This window comes from Protobothrops mucrosquamatus, unplaced genomic scaffold (genome assembly GCF_001527695.2).
Source record: "Protobothrops mucrosquamatus isolate PMUCROS unplaced genomic scaffold, P.Mucros_1.0 scaffold_249, whole genome shotgun sequence".
Classification (NCBI taxonomy): Eukaryota; Metazoa; Chordata; class Lepidosauria; order Squamata; family Viperidae; genus Protobothrops; species Protobothrops mucrosquamatus.
In genome coordinates, this window is record NW_015386325.1 from 1 (window position 1) to 17,341 (window position 17,341).

At 39.1% G+C, this 17,341-nt stretch overlaps 1 protein-coding gene across 1 annotated transcript in view; it reads left to right on the forward strand.

Annotated features, from left to right (window-relative positions):
* Positions 1 to 479: 479 nt before the first annotated feature.
* RAD18 (RAD18 E3 ubiquitin protein ligase) overlaps positions 480 to 17,341 on the forward strand; it is a 114,173-nt gene continuing 97,311 nt past the window's right edge. The window contains exons 1-4 of the mRNA XM_015830774.1: positions 480 to 615; positions 4,867 to 4,948; positions 10,403 to 10,464; positions 16,264 to 16,334. Of these exons, the coding sequence (XP_015686260.1) occupies positions 562 to 615; positions 4,867 to 4,948; positions 10,403 to 10,464; positions 16,264 to 16,334 (269 nt within the window). The 5' untranslated portion in view covers positions 480 to 561. The remainder of the gene's footprint in view (positions 616 to 4,866; positions 4,949 to 10,402; positions 10,465 to 16,263; positions 16,335 to 17,341) is intronic.

A 17,341-nucleotide genomic window follows, 5' to 3' on the forward strand; every position in this document is an offset into this window, starting at 1 on the left:
TGGCAATGGGGCGAGCCCAACCGGCTTCGTTATGATGAAACCAGCCCATGGGCTGGCAGTTTGACACCCCTGTTCTAGAAGGATAAAGTTGGATGCCAAAGTTTGCTCTGACTTTGGATTCTTAATTAAGACCAAATCAAAATTCCCAGTTTCCATATGATGGCAAAGAAACAAGATGAGTAACTTCCATGGCTTTTTTAGCTCTTCCAGCAGTTATTCTCAGCTAATTCACTACAATATATAGAATGAGTAAGGATTGAAGGAGCAAATTAGTTGTAGAAGCCAGAACAATTGATGTATCGTTATATCTATTCCCAAACGTCGCCGGCCATCAATTATATTCAGCATAGTTAATGTGGGTTAAGCATGCAGAATTCTCATATCGCATTTTATGATCAGGAAAGGAAAAGGAAAAACTACGATACCCAACAGCCTCAGCGATAGTCCCGGAAATATTCCGCTGCCGCGCGCTCCTCCAGGACGCTGCAAGACTACCGCGCGGGCAATTTCGAGCCCGGCGGGGCGGGAGAAATAAAGTTTGGGCGGTTTTAGCTGAACGTTATGACTTTCCCGGTGGCTGAATTGCGGTGGCCCAAGCACCTTCTCCCGCTGGAAGTAAGTGGAGGGGGAAGGGAGCCCAACTTAACATGCGGGCTGTGTTAATGGCGTGGACTAGGGCCTGACCGGTACGGAAGGTGTCCCCGATCCTGGAAAGGATGGTAGTTTAATGAGAAAAGTACTTGGGAATGTGTACAATGTGTACACGTCTTTGCCGAAAGAGCTAAGCTCGAACCTCAGCGTCGCTTCCATTAACAGTTTTAAGAAAGAAGATACAAAGTAATAAAAAGTAAGGAAGGAGAAAGCAACCAAAGAAAAAGTTAAAGAGGGAAAAGGTAAAAGAAAAATAGAAAAGAAAGAAGAAAAGATACAAAGAAGTGGCTTCTGATCTTCTTTGCAGCAATTAGAAGTACAATTATAAATTTACCTCTTTCCCTAAAGTTACGACATGACTCTTTGTATAATCTTGTCTAATCATCAAAACCGTACATCATAACTTCATTTTGTTCGTTTTATGCCAAAAGGGGATTTCAGTCAGCAATAAATGTAAATATTCTTTTTTTCTCTCGTCAAAAAAGTCAATTTGACCATCTCAGCAAGTTCCAACGCCTTCACTAACCATTCCCCCCCCCTCGTAGGTATTGCTGAGTTAGTGTCTTTTCTGAAAGTCTGGCAGGCTTATATTTTCAATGAATAGATATTGGAAAAGGCAAAATCTCAACAAATATTGCTTGAGAATATTCTGGAAATGGTTGACTTCTACATTTTTCCAGACTAGCCTGCAGCTATGGTATTATCCCCCCTCTCCAATGACCCCCCATCCCAAGTACTGAACACTCACTTAAAGTACAACAGTAATTTTTGGCATCTCAGCTTTTTAGTTCTGCTAGTACTCCTTAGTAAAATATTAACTGTAGTTATATAATGTGACTTACATAGGAGATAGCAAAGAGTTGTCAGGGTGTGATACCATAAAATGAAAATGAAGCCTGTATCAAGTCAAAACAGAAGCGGCAAATAGTTCAAAGCATAAAATGAGGATTTATCAGGCATCAAAGCAAGAAGAATTAAAGTCCCAAATACAAACAGAGATTTAAATTGTGACGCCAAGGACATTAAAAAAATGAAAGTTGATTGCATCTGCAGCCTGAAAGTAGCCCCACATTTGTATTGATTGGTGATTCCCCTGTTCAAAAAATCAGCCTAGCTGCCGAGTTTTGTTATTCCAATCTGGATCTCCATTCTCCCTACTTTTTTATTGCAGTATTTTGGAGGGATCATTGCCTTAAGGTATTATTTCAAAAAATATTTTGTACTTTTGCAGCTCTCTGAATATCTTATTTGCCTTTTGACACTGCCCTTTGCAGATGAATTTATTTATTTTATTTATTTATTTATTTTAATTTATATCCCGCCCTTCTCCCAACGGGACTCAGGGCGGCTCACAACATATTTAAAACAAAGGCATATATACAATCCCCCCCTGTAAAACCGAATTAAACCAAATTTAAAGTTGTGTTATTTCGAATTCCTTAAAATGAACCCAGTATAAAATCCTCCCTAGGCCAGGTCCGCTTGCTGGAAAAGCNGCGTACCGGTCTATGGGAGGGAATCTGTGGCAGAAGGCGGTCTCGGAGATAACCGGGTCCTATGCCATGAAGCGCTTTAAAGGTGGTAACTAACACCTTAAAGCGCACCCGGAAGGCCACTGGCAACCAGTGCAGCTCGCGCAGCAGCGGTGTCACATGGGAGCGACGAGTCCCTCCCAACACCGCCCGCGCGGCCGCAAATGTTTGGCAATTGTGGTTTCTATTAGTACATTTTGTGATTGATACACATAATTCCAGCAGCTGTGGAGGAATGCTGAAGGAAGTATTATAGCCATGCAATCTAATAATGCTAAATAATTAATAAAATAGTTAACCTTATCTGCTCAACTTCACGATATCTTCCTAGCATTTACTGACAGGGTTCAGAAAGCCTTCTATCTGAAACCTTAGATTGTGGCTTACAGTCTTTGTAGATAGCCTTGTGATCTAATTGGATTTAAGAAGCTCAAGCCCTGTTGGACATTACATTTCCTTCTCAGTTGCAATTAGACCTCTGACATAATATAATCTTTGTGTCTAAGTTAAAATGCTGCTGGTTCATGTCTTGCATGCAGATAGAGCTGGGAACAGCTTTTAGAACATTCGCAAGCTTTGCAAAAGATATGGCATATGAACAGTTTAAAGAGAAGAGCTTTGTTCATACTTGAAATTTGTGAAGTATTTTTTTTTCAAATACTTTGCACAGCTCTGTTGGATATAGTAATTTTGCATACTATTACAAATGAATTAACAATTTTTATTTCAATCACATATAAAATTCCAGTTGCCATCATTTTTTAATGATTTAGGAGGTGGACCACATTTTTAGGGTATTAGGAGCACAGCTCCTGTAGTAGACAACCTGATACTATAAAGCATTTTCTCATATTCTCACAAATCCTAGTCAAAACACACTACAGACTAAGCAATGCCATTTTCCAAATGATAATTACTAGTGCTCCTTCTTGGAGGTGGCTGGTGTCAGTTTCCATGTAGTCATTGGTAGAAATGTGGTAGATTTGTCTGAAATTCTGTAGTGCTGAGAAGCAAGCTACTTTCAACTTATGAAATGACAATACCATGTCTCTGAACAACAGCATTCTTGAAATATTAATTGATATTTGATTAAATAAGAGTCACTGGTCTGACACAAGTGACTATACAAATAGAATAAATAAATAGTTGTTTAGCTGATTGGCCATTTAATTATATTTATTTGTCTGATTCAGTGGTGAGATTCAAATATGTGAACAACCAGTTCTCTGTGGATGCTGCTTCCGGAAGTCGATTCTGGGCCTGGGCAACGAAAAATTAGCTATCGGTTCTGCCGAAGTGGTGCGAACCAGCTGAATCCACCACTGGTCTGATTGATTGTGTGCCAGTTCTAAGTTTAGCTATAGTGACCCTATGTAGATTCCTTCCAACATGCAATGATGTTGCATATAAACGAAAGAGACTGATTACACTTCCATTTCTGTCTCTGAGGCTTCATGGCCTGCTGTGCTTAATATCCTTGTGCACACATAAGAATAGGTAAAGGCTCTTGCATGGTTGGAAAGAAGCAAATCTCATTAAAGACTGTCCCAGTATATCAGGATAGTCAAACTGGTGGCCCGCGGGCCGGATGCGTCATGTGCAGGCCACGCCCACCCTGGCTCTGCAAAGGCAAAAAATGTCATGATACGTCACGATACGTCACGTGAGGCCATCAAGTTTGACACCAGTGCACTATATCTTCCAAAACTGTAGGTGTTGGGGATAAACATATCTAGATTCATAATGACAGGTGAAAAGATCTGTAAAGGGATGCTCTTTGTTGCTAAGAGTGCCAGTTTGAAAGTTACAAATAAAAGTTATATTTAGATACTCTTGAGAACCTTTATGCTGCAACAACTTCATACTTTAGATGTATGAAAAAATTGATACTTTAGAGAAAATTGATAATGTCTACCTATGGCCATACTGAAGGGGTTCAAAATCTGATAGATCAACTATAAGATTTCATTATCTGATTTTTAAAATTTTGGTGTATTGCAAAATGCTGGAAGAAATTGGACTCAGGGTGTGGAGGGGGAAATTTGGTTTGATCACACTGAACTCACAAAATCTGCATGACCAAAGTCAGTGGTTCTGAACCTTTTCTTCAATACCTTTTCTTCAATACCTTTTGTGTCCATGGACTACCAAGACTTAACTCAAGATTTAAAACATAACATTTATCCAAGCCTTTGCGGACTCCCTGTGATGACTTTGCTGCCCCCCCTCCAGGGGTCTGTGGATCACAGACTGAGAACCACTGGACTAGAGGAAGAAACTTAAGCCATTGAAATTAGGTTCTCCCTGTTACTGATACGGTTTCAGGTTTCAGATGGAATTTCTAGGATGCTGGAATAAAGTAGAGTAACCATGTTGTTTTTTTCATTCTTAGTTGTGCATTTAATTCCTGTTCTTAAATTAATTTAAATAGTTCACCTAGTATAATCTTAAACAGCATAATGCTCTACGGATATTATTAAACCATACGTCCATACTCCCAGTGTTGACTGTGGTCATTGGAAAATGGGTAGAATTAGAGAGAACAGCTTTGTTACGCTATGACCTTCTTACAGAAAAGAATAGGAATTATATTCAGTTTATTATTTTTTCCAGTAAGTACTTTTGCAAAATGATTTTCCAGCTTACTCTGTATGTAAATACTGTGATTTTTAATGTATTTCAGGAAGTTGATAACTTGTTGCGTTGTGGGATATGCTTTGATTACTTCAACACTGCGATGATAATTCCACAGTGTTCACATAATTGTAAGTAAAGTAATGGTTTCCTTCCTCCTGCCTTTTTTTTTTTTTATAATTATGCATTTGGTCTCTCATTATTTGCTATGGTGAAGACATATCTAATGCCAGCTGTATTTTTAGCTTTCTTTATTCTTAAATTTTGATAGCCACCTTAAGTACTCATAAGAACAGAAAGGCATAATGCATCTTGAATTACACCCAGAAGCTTATAGGGAACCAGTGTTCAATGCCCAGGTTGTCTCAGTGTACCTTTTCCAAGGAACTGGTATCAGCATTCTGACGTTGTGTGACTCCAGTTCACCAGATGGGAGTCCTCCCCTTCCCCTAGCATTTTCTTGGGAATGTTGAATAGCATGGAAACAGTATGAAAATGGAACCACAGTAAAACATTCCCCAGATTCAATCCTTCCAGGCAATGGAAATTCACAAGTTTAGCATAGTTGATGACAAATAAACAACAGTATATCTCAGTGATGGCGAACCTTTTAGAGACAGAGTGCCCAAAAACTGGGCCCGTCCCCACTCCACCCCTGCCCCGCCCTCGCTCTGTCCCCACCCCGTCCCCCACCCCACCTGTCCGTAGGGCCACTCACCACCTCCAGGGCCCGCCTCAGATCGCCCAGGCAGCCCAGCAGCGCCATGGCGGCCCCACTCTCTGTACCCCGCAGCATCAACTGTACGGGATGAGGTGTGAGGACAGAGTCTTGTCTACGCTGCCTGGCTGCCATGTCCTTGGCTGCGCTGCTCCATGTGGGCCACGCTCGGGGGCGACTGTCCTCCAGGGGGGATGCTGGTGAGGGGGTCGTGGGGGGAGGCGAGGCTGGGGCAACGGCATGTGTGCCCACAGAGAGGGCTCCGAGTGCCGCCTCTGGCACGCGTGCCATAGGTTCACCACCACTGGTATATGTTTTGGTTCCCCAACTCAAGTGTAAGATTAATTCTTTAGAGAGTTCATATAGTAAAGTATGTTGTAAATGCGAGTTAGAGGGTGAGGTGGGTCATATCAAAGAAAAGTCAGCCAGTCAATATTTCTGAATATAAATGATGGGCTTTATGAGTGGTTGAGACTGGAAAAAATCTTGTTTTCTACTGGTTTTACCCTGTGTCTTATAGCGTTATAAGCTCTTTCTAAAGCCAAGTCAATCATCTGACTGGCACCTTTCTCTCTCTTTCCATCTACAGATCCATTCTGTGTTGAATGATTCTAAAGATTATTTTGCTAATATATGAAATAAAGGATGCTGCATTGTAGCTTGCACAGTTAGGTTTCCTTTCTTTGGTATAGGCATCTAGATTGACCTCTTCCAATCTATCAGCCACTGTGTTGTTCTCCACATTTGCTGCTACAGTTCTGTTAAAACCTTTACTGATTATTCTTCTGTTGTTTGACATATTTCTATTGATACTTTATCTACTGTATGGGCTTCAATTTGGCAATGACTAGAGGATCTAACTTCCTCTTCTAGCACTACAGGGTCTTGTAAGTAGGGAATATCTTTCAAAGTATCTTGGATGTTTTTGCATCTTTGCTATATAAAATGTGAGCGTATACTTTCTTTGATTTTTCAATCAGTTGCTGTCTGTTCATTGGCTTCAATTAATAACTATCCATCTCCTTTAGCATAGCAATTGAAGGTTGAAACTTCCCTCTGAATTCAGAGATCTTGCGGAATAGTTTCCTTGTTTTTCCATGTCTGTTTTCCTCTTTGATGTCTTTGCAGATGTTGTATAATAATGCCTCGTCTCTTCTAGCAGCTGTCTGAAATTCTTAAATTTCTTCCTGAGATGCTGTTTGCAGCTTCACATATTCTTTTCCTGCATGGCAATATCAGCAACTAGATGTCCCGAAGGCTTTAATCTAGCCATGTTATAAACACCATTAGTACTGAGGGATCTAAAGCTCTTTCTGAGTAGCATGTTGAGTGCTGTCTGGCCTAAGGGGCCCATCACCCAGCACTATATCATCAGTCATTTTATATTTTCTATCCATTTGGTTTTCTTGGTGAGTGTTGTGGCTCCATCCGGTGGGTCCCTCTCATCAGAGGAGGAAGGCTCTGAACATGAAGGAGAGGAGATGGCCAGGCCTCCCTCTCCAGGCCCTTCCCCTCTGGTGCGGCCTTCGGTGCCTTCCGACGGAGAGGAGTTTGGCCAGGAGCCCGGTGTTTCTGGGATTGACCAGGAGCCCGGTGCTTCTGGGATCAGCCAGGAGCCAGGTGTATCGGACTCCGAAGAGGATACGTCTTGGCTGGATCCACGCCAGCGTCGGAAGGACAAGCGTGCGCAGCAGCGGACATGCCGTGCCAGATAGTTCAGCTGAGTCACTGGGCCACACCCCACTGGCTATATAAGCAAGGGGTGTGGCGTGTGAAACTTTTGTGACGGACAATTTTTGCTGGATATTCTGTTGCAAGCACTCTGGCAAGTTATCTTGGATTTATCTCTGCTTGCTGTGCATTATCAGTAAAGGCTTGGCAGGCAGCTACGAAGTTGCTGCCAAGAAATTCATTTGTCTTTGGCTGTGCCGAGCAGTTTTTCAGGCCTTGGCTGACTGGTTGGGGGGTGTGGGTCGGACGGGGGACAGAACAGTGAGTTTACTATTGCCTTCTCCTGTGTAGTATGAATTGATACTTTTGCTATTGTCACTAAGATGCCTCCAGCATCTGTATTGCTTCTCCCCAATAAGAGGTGCCTGCTTGCTTGAGCTATATATTGGGTATACAAGTAGTCCTTGACTTATACCATAATGGAATGTACCCATTATGGTTGTAAATCATGACAGTTGTAAAGTAGGTCATCATGAGACCAGACCCAGTTTTACAATCTTTTTTGTGGCAGTCATTAAGCGAACATCAGGATTGTAAAGAAAATGCAATGGTGGTTAAGCACATTGTTTTTAGCCAAACGCCATAAATGCGGGTCAGTTGAGTGCCCAAAATGGGGTCACATGACCGCGGGGGTATAATTGTTGGAACTTCAAAACCAGATCTTAACTACCTTTTTGGGAAGGGGTCTGTCGTAACTTCAGATGGTCGCCAAGCGGCAGTTGTAAGTGGAGGGCTATCTGTACTCCTAGCATGTATCCCCACCATTAGTTGCTCATCCTTCCTAGAAATCATGATGAGGAAACATAGCAGGACTTCCAGAAGAATAATGGAGATTGTGTTTAAATTTCTAGTCTGCTTGAAGATGTACTAGTAGGAGAAGAGCAGGCAGACCTAGGGTAGTGGTGGTAGAGATAAATGCATCATCAACTTACATTTGTGCATTCCCACAAGCACTTAAGTCCAACCTCTCCTGAGTTTCATTGATCCTTATCTGGCACTAATTTAGAGTTGAACTTTAGTTGATCAGATACTTGTGTTTAGGCTTGAATAAATCTATGCTGCAACCTAACTGGTGGTCCTGATTCCTTGTGCCTGATGGCACTTCAGTATAATATATCTCACAAAATTTAGCAACTGACTAAAAAAGTAACAGTGTAGAAGAATAACTTCAAAATACGTAACAAACATTAGAGGTAACTCATAATTTTTTGATTCAAATACTTATTTGATGATTTAAAATAGAAGAATTGATTACAAAAATAATTGACACATTTGAAATCCAAGTCCTACTGGAGCATTCCACTGTGCCTTGGATGAAAATATTGATAGAACAACTCATTGTTGATGATGTAGAGAGTGATTATGTGTGATCAGTTGCTCTCTGCGCACGGAAAGACTTCTGAACAGAGCTTAAACACTGTACAATGTTTATACTAGTGAGGAATATAATTCAAATTCTTTGTTCTATGTGCTTTGCATTTACAGCAATTATATCTACTTAGAGAAAAACAGTGAAATTAATGGATTTTTCAAAGGCAACAAGCATACTACCTGATTTGAAGGCTGTTATGTGCTGAATTGTGACCTAAATGCTAATTACTTTTTGTAAAATAGTTTTACAAAATTATTTACTGGCCAAAATAATATTTCTCTTGACAAATGAAGTATATTTCTATGCTGCTTGGTTGATAATTATAAATGTTGGTTATTTGTATCATTAATATACTACTACATTTTTAACACATGACCTGTTATTTGATTTTTTTAAAAATGGCTAATTTTAGAGACATGGACTTTCTTCATGGTAATTTGATTTGTTTTTTGTTTCATACAGAAAACTGTGCTTTGGTACTTTCATTAGGGATATTCAGTTTTTAAAAGATTAGGATTTTCCCCAGCCATTCTAGGTGTGTTGGTCTGAAAACTCAAAAATTATATGGTTAACTTGTTGCATAAAGACTAGTCCTTCAGATCTGGACTGCATAAATCAGAACTTCTAGATGGAAGCAGAAAGTTGGATTTTATAAAGAATGATAGTAGGTGTGTTGAGTAGTATTAACAGCAGCAGCAACAACAGTTTGTAATGAAAGAAAAATGGGGCCACAGAAAAAAAATAAGTGAGATTGCAATGATCTGGTTGTTGTTGGGGCTAGACAGAGTGACTGTTGACTGAAAGGATGACAGACAAAAAATTCCAGATTTGGAAAAATCATAGGCAAAGGTGTTTTTGGAAGTTAATAAATGGAGTCTGATTTTTGAGAAATTGGGAATAGTGAATTTGTGTTTGTTGCTGACCTGATTGAGTAGTCACCAGGAGGACTAAGTTTCAGACTGGAGGAGGATTAAGTTGCATGTTAAAGGAGGTGGTGAAGCCTGGGCTGGATGCCATCTCTAGAGGCAGAGACAGGCAAAAGAACAATGGAGAAATGAACTGGGGTACCATGAAGCAGATAGAATGGGCCAGGAATGAAGGAATAATGGTGTGGGTAAGAAGGTAATTAAATGGAGCTGGAGGACATAAGGGAAAAAAAACAGTATATATAATAACCCAGTATAAAATGCAGTATTGCCGGCAAACTCTACCCACAGTCTGGAGTTCGATCCTGACCAGCTCAAGGTTGACTTAGTCTTCCTTCCTTCTGAGGTTGGTAAAATGAGGACCCAGATTGTTGGGGACAATATGTTGACCTTTGTAAACCACCCAGAAAGTGCTGTAAAGCATTATGGAGCAGTATATAAGCCTACATGCTATTGGTATTAATGATTCATGATTAAGATTGTTTTTATAATTATTACGCTAAGGCTGAATTTTTATCACTTTTGCGAGCTGTGTAGAGTAATAGTGATTGAAGCAGCAAAGAAATATCTGAAATAAATAAGATATTCATTTCATTCGCTGGTCTGCTGAATGTAATGTCCTCTACTGTACTTTGTGAGTATAATCATTGTGAGAAATATTTACTCACTCATTTGGACACAGAGGAAAGATTTTAAAAAGTTGTGCTAATGAAATGAAAGACATTTTGAAAGGTATAAATCACATTTTGCTTATGGAAAATCCAATTTCATAATTTGTACTGTTGTTAGATTGCTCTGTTTTGCTTATGTTTTTGTGTGCATATTTTTTTTCCTACAGATTGTTCTCTCTGTATTCGCAAGTCGCTGTCCTACAAACCTCAGTGTCCTATATGCTGTATGGTAGGTGTGCCTTTCTTTAACATTTTAAAAATGTTTTTAATTCTATATCTTACTGCCATCTGTGCTGGATTAGGCCTCTGAGGATACAATGCAGAAGTATGTGCAGAAGGTATGCCGGAAGAAATAAGGCAAGATAAGAGACAACTTAGTCCTGGGAAAGGAAAAAAAGTGTAAGAAAGGACCTCAAAATAGTTCTGCCTTGGAGCCTATTTTGTAAAAAAAAAGGGGCAACTGGAAGCCTTTCAAGATTCTGTTTTTATGCCTTACCATAATACCAATAAAAGATAATATTTCTAGCTCAAGGTTAAAATTAAGAGTCCTTGGTACTCTCTGAGCTTAGTTGTTTTCTTGCCGATGTTTCATTACCCAAACTAGGTAACATTATCAGTCCTAGTTTGGGTAATGAAACGTCTGCAAGAAAACAACCAGCCTCAGAGAGCACCAAAGACCCCTCTTACCATAGTAAAGTATCATTCCTGTACTTCTTGTAGTGTTTCCTGACCTGGTTTACTTTGAAGGGTTGATGTATAACTATGCCCCAGACATTGCCAGATGTGAGACCTTTTTCTGAGTTGAGCCATAGAGATCAGTGAGGATTGCTGGTCACTTATGTTCCTCCCTGCAATGTAGCAGCATCCCTGACTGAACTTCTGAACTTTGCCTGGGTGGGCAGTGGAATTCCTCAGGATTATGGTTCTGAGGGGCTTCAGTCTCCCTTCTCTGGATTTGAGATCTGAGATAGTGCGGGAGTGCATGGCCACCATTCGTTATCGGATGTGCTTAGTATTTAGATGTTTATGAATGCTGATGCTAGAGTTTGATATTATAAATTACTTTGGAAAGGCAGCAGTTTTGACTAGAAATTCCTTAAATACATTTCTTATCATCTTTGGCAGCCTCTTTAGCAATACTAATGTTGTACTGTACTGTTTCATATGTTTAGTATACAGTTAGTCCTCGCGTAACCACCCTAACTAGGATCACCAATTCCATCACTAAGTGGTCACTAAATGGAAAATCACCTGACTGTGACTGTACTGTCCAGCTGGGAAAGACATAAGACTAGTCAGTTGTGCACTTTCGACTTTTGTTTGCCTCCTAACCATTCCCTCGCTCTTTGGAATGTTGTGCTTAAGCCTTTCCTGCTGCTGATTGCTCTCCATATTTCCAGTTTTTCTTCTCTGCAAAGGAGGAAAGAAAGGAAAAAAACCACAACGTCAGGCACAGGACAACTGTCAGAACCCATATTCTAAGGGGGCTCTTTTCTATCTTTAATTCTACTTTCTCTATATTTCTGGGTTCGGCCATGCTCCTGGAGGGGAGGGGGGGAAAGCACTGCGGGTTATTGCTCTGTTTTCCTCTATCGGTACACTGTAACACTTTGCATTTCTGCATACTTCCTCTGTGAACTATCTTTCCCCTTGATGTCAGTTAGAAAGGGGGGGGGAGAAGAAAGGATTGCGCCTCCGGCAACTGGTTTATCTCCGTTTTGGAAGGGAAGGTGTGAAGAGCTGACAAAACATCGCTGCAACCCCGAGACAGCCTGGCGTCATCTGCTCTTTCCCACAACAGACTTAACACCTGGAGATTGGCCCATTTGAACTGACCGGATGAACCTTGGAGTGGGGTTTGCTTGGGACACTTTTAACCTATTGATCTGAGCGGGAAACCCTCAGATCCCATCTGTTATGCCTGCTATCAGCTTCTCATAATAAAAGTTCCTTTTGGAAGAAACTGCTTCCACGAGTTCTGCTTTCTTAGGATGAGGTTTTGAAGTGGGCCCTGACATTAGACAGGATCTGAGGGTTTCTTGCTCAAATCAATAGGTTAAAGGTGTCCCAAGCAAACCCCACCCCAAGGTTCTTCTGGTCAGTTCAAGTGAGCCAATCCCATTTTGAAGTGGGCCCTGACAACAACATTTATTGGCTGTACAGATAGTCCTTGACTTGCAACCATTCATTTAGTGACTGTTCAAAGATACAACGGCACTGAAAAAGTGACTTGTGACCGTTTTCACATTTACGACCGTTGCACATCCCCATGGTCATGATTCACTTCACAACTGCTGTGATTCATTTAACAACTAGGGCGGAAAGGTCGTAAAATGGGCAAAACTTATTTAACAACTGCCTTGCTTAGCAATGGAAATTTGGGGCTCCACTGTGGTTGTAAGTCAAGGACTATCTGTAATGGTGACCATGAGACTGAGGGCTCTGAACAAAGTAAATAGTTGTAAATGGGCCATAAAGTTATTTTTTTCAGCACATTCTTCCCATTGAATGTTGCTGAACAAATGGTCAGTAAGTGAAGATTACTTGTGTGTACAGTAACTAGAATAATTCACCAAGCACTGACTAGTGCTAGATGTTGTTGTGCACATGAATAGAATGCTAAACTTGAATTTGTTTTCCCATAATATGCCAAATTGCTGGTATATTCAATCTGTGTTCTTTATTTTTTCCCTATTTTGTTTGTATGTGTCTATGTTTCTGTATGTCTACATGAGAGAGAATTAAAGTCCTTCTTTGACAAGTTTTAGCAAGTGGCTTTTAGACATGTTCTAAATTTATCATCAGCTTATAGAGAAATTGGCTTGAACTCTGTCATTTTGTATATGTGTTGTGTTGTTTTCTTAGGATTGAAAACTTATGGTAAATTAATTGATAATCTTTATTTCTTTGAAAGTGAAGGAACGGTTTATTGATATGTGTGCTGATATGTAGTATTTATACCCTGTTCTGTAGCAAAAGTAGTGTACAGAGTTAAGGTTTACAAGAAATTCTTGACTTACAACCAGTCTTTAGTAAGTTGACGTTTGGTCATTTGAGGTTTTGATCGACCCGGAAAATAAATCTGATTTAAATTTTAAAAAAATCTGGGTTTTTTTTTTAAAAAACCCTCAATTATTATCCACCCTGATTGCAATTTATGACATTTTTGTCAGATTGTCATGATTTATGATCGAAATTGAGGGCTCAGTTCTGATTCATAAGTCAAGGATTACTTGTATAAAGTAAAAATAGGGGCATTTTGAAATAATTATGCAATAAGAAAACAAACGTAACCAGTAAACTAAACTGTGGTATCAAACAATTATAAATCTCCATCTCTCAGTGCCATTACCAATAGCTAGTAATCTAAACCAGCGGTCCCCAACGTTTCTGGCTCCACGGACTGGCAGGGGTGGTGGGTGGGTGGGTGGATGGGATGGTTTTGCACACACAACCTAGTCTCGCACATGCACAAATGAAGCTTCATGCGCTTGCCTGCCGTTTGCATGACCCAGTTGGGAATCCCTGATCTAAATGCATGCAGTAGGTAAGTGTATGAAGAATTGATGGTTCAGATATCAGGAACCAAAGTCTCCAAGAGGAGTTTTGGAAATTAAAATCTATATTATAGATTTGTAATAAAGCAAATAACATTAATAAAACTGGGAAAATGCACCTAACACCTAGCCTACTTAATATTTTTGCAGCCATAGTTTATATAAATTGAAGTTTTGGAGTTACTTATATAGATCAATTATCAATAAACGCCCCTTGAAGGAAAATAAAACTCAAAAAGACTGTGTACCAGTTTGTTAAATGACATATTTAAAAGCAATTTTTTTATGCGGATGTGCTAACCCTCACCAGTAAACAAATTATGTTTTGAAACATGTTTACTGCTTTGCTGGGTTTGGGGAAAAAAAGAGGGAGTTAGACTGCTAATTGCATACTGATGAAAATCAGACTGGCCTGATTTAGTGGTTTCATGTAAATGTTAAAATGACATGGAAAAGAGTGCTTTCAAGAAACTTTTGGTATGAAGAAAGGTCATAATAATATAGTCTTAATCAATATAACTTGCACAATCTCTCCAGAAGGTAAACATGGTTGATGGTAATGAAAGCTGCTGTGAAGTCCAAGAGAACCAATATTGTGTGTATTTCCCATTTTTTTCTTGGAGGGAAGGACATACCACAGGATGAGTGAAGCAGTTCTAGTGCCAAGCCAAATGACAAGTCTGTTTGAAATGGGTTCAGAAAATAATTTTCATTCAGCAATATTTAATGTTGACACAGTATTTGTTAGATTTCAAGGTATGAATAGGAATAGCTGTATAATTACCAGTAAATTGTAAATTATATAGAGAAATATAAGGTAATGCAACTTGTTTAATATATAATAATAATAATAATAATGATAAAGTTGGAAGGGACCTTGGAGGTCATCTTCACCGCTTCTGGAGGCAGGTTGTTCCACTGGTTAATTGTTCTAACTGTTAGGAAGTTTCTCCTTAGTTCTAGGTTGCTTCTCTCTTTGGTTAGCTTCCACCCGTTGCTCCTTGTCCTGCCTTCAGGCGCTTTGGAAAATAGCTTGACTCCCTCTTCTTTGTGGCAGCCCCTGAGATATTGGAACACTGCTATCATGTCCCCCCTCGTTCTTCTCTTTGTTAAACTAGACTTACCCAATTCCAGCAACCGTTCCTTATATGTTTTAGCCTCCAGTCCCCTAATCATCTTGCAACGAGAAGAGACATGAGAAAGATCTCAGAGTTGTAGAAAAAATGTAGCACCACTGGTTTTGACCTACGTCATAAGGTTCACACCGGAATGGTTTCGTAACCCTCATCCGTCAAACCCTCAGTAAAAGGTTAAAGGTTAGACGAATACACCGAAGGACAGATTTAAAGTTTATTAATCGAAATCGAGGCTTAGTGGGATTCTCAACCTGTGTATCTAGACTGCTTCTCTAGATATGTGGACTTCAGTTTCCAAATTTCTCTGAGCAGCATAACCATTCCTGGAATTTGGGAATCCAAAGATATAGAGGCTTCCCAGGTTAAGGAAAGTAGGTATTTTGTTCATTTTTGTGGCCTGTGAATACTTAGGGTTTCTCTGCAATGATTGTTTCAATGTTTTGTAAAATCAAATTTGTTAATAAACATTTATGTTCTTTAGAAAACAGTTTCATGTTTAGGAACCATATAACACATATGACAATGATTCAGAAGAAAAGAATAGATCTATTATATGTGTAGAATGAAAACTATATTACCAAAAAAGACTAAATGAAAAGAAACTCTTGTTGCATTCAACTATTTTGGATTAGTTATTGCTTCTAAATTGCTAGGTTTTAATGCAGCACTTAAAACAATAGTCTGTATGAAAGGTTTTAATAAGCCCTGGAAAGATATGTCTTCTTTTCAAGCTCTATGTCAGGGGTTCTCAACCTTGGCAACTTTAAGACTTGTGGACTTCAACTCCCAGAATTCCTCAGCCAGCTTTGCTGGCTGAGGAATTCTGGGAGTTGAAGTCCACAAGTCTTAAAGTTGCCAAGGTTGAGAACCCCTGCTCTATGTCTAAATGGATGAATTTGGCTGTAAACTCTTCTGGGAAGTTGGAAGTCTCTATATTCTGCTCTCAATCTCTCTTGAGTTCCCCTGCTTGTTTTGAAAATTGCTTTGTGTACATCTCTGGAGCAAGTAACTTTGTTTCTGTCTTTATATTTTCAATATCAGGTATTGTGATTTTTTTTTTTAAAGAACAATAGAGGTTTGGCTTTATACAAGGCAACTAAAAGTTCAAGGAAGATGATTATCACTTGCATAAAAGAATAAATGTATGCAAAAAACCTTAATTATAAATTAAACTCTAGACATTTTTCATTTTTTTCAGTTTAAGCATTTTCAACAAATATATGTAAGATCTCCTGTTTATGTCTTCATATGTAGGAATTAATGTACAGAGACTTTAAGAGACTAGTTATAGCCAAGTGAATAAGTGCCATCTTAAACATTTCTGTTGTTTTACAGGTAGCCACAGGACCTGATTTGAAAAATAACCGGATATTAGATGAGCTGGTACAGAACTTTATTTCTGCAAGGTACTGAATAATTTTGCAAATTTTAGAGTGAGACTCATGCGTGATTCAACCCGAAATCATGGACTAATACTCAACTACATATATTTATCTAAATGTTTATGCAGTATCAGATTATGTGTGAGAAATAGTATATGCAGGTAATATATACTGCAAATAGTATATGCAGGTAATATTTTATCCACATGCAGATGTAAATATGGACACACAAAACACTGTCACATAAAGCATATCAAATTGACTGGTTGCAATTCAATGCTGTTACAGGTATGAAACTATTTCTAGGATACAGGGAAGGAAAAGGTAGAATTGCAGAGTAGAATAAAATTGTAGTATGATATAGTAAAACATGATGAAATGTTTATTATGCGCCCTGTCCTAGGTTTAGTTTTCTGCATTAAAATATTACAATTTATACTATCAGAATAGGTGGATGAGTAACGTAGCTAAGAGATTCCATAGAGGGAAGATGTGATGTAAATTTAATTTGTAATAATAATGTTATTGAAGGTTGAAAATTATGAATATCATTCATCAGCTCTCAAAATTTCAAATTCTCCCTTTTCCTGAGAAAGGCTGCGGGATTTATATATCTGGCAATATTGTGATAACTATTAGCTAGTGATATTCTGGTGAGCTATTTGTTTTATATTAAAACATTGCGGCATCCTTGAAAGCTACGTTAAGAAGAATTAATGGAATTGTATCTAACAAGTCTGTCCAATCTTGCATTCTGTGAATGGAAACCTCATTTTCTTCTTCACATTCCTCTCCACTCATCCAGATCAGAGCAATATGGTTGGAACATAGTGGCATTTGACATGAAGTAGGTATGACTGGAGGACAGAGTTTTGCAAATAATTGCCTGCCTCCTTTCTTTTATTCATGGAAGCTATTCCCCCTACAGTGAGTCATCTTATGAAGGTGAATATAATTGCCTAACAGGAGATAAGAATAGTCTTTATAACAGACAAATGTCACTTTCAAATGTTTGGTTTTCTTTTGACTTA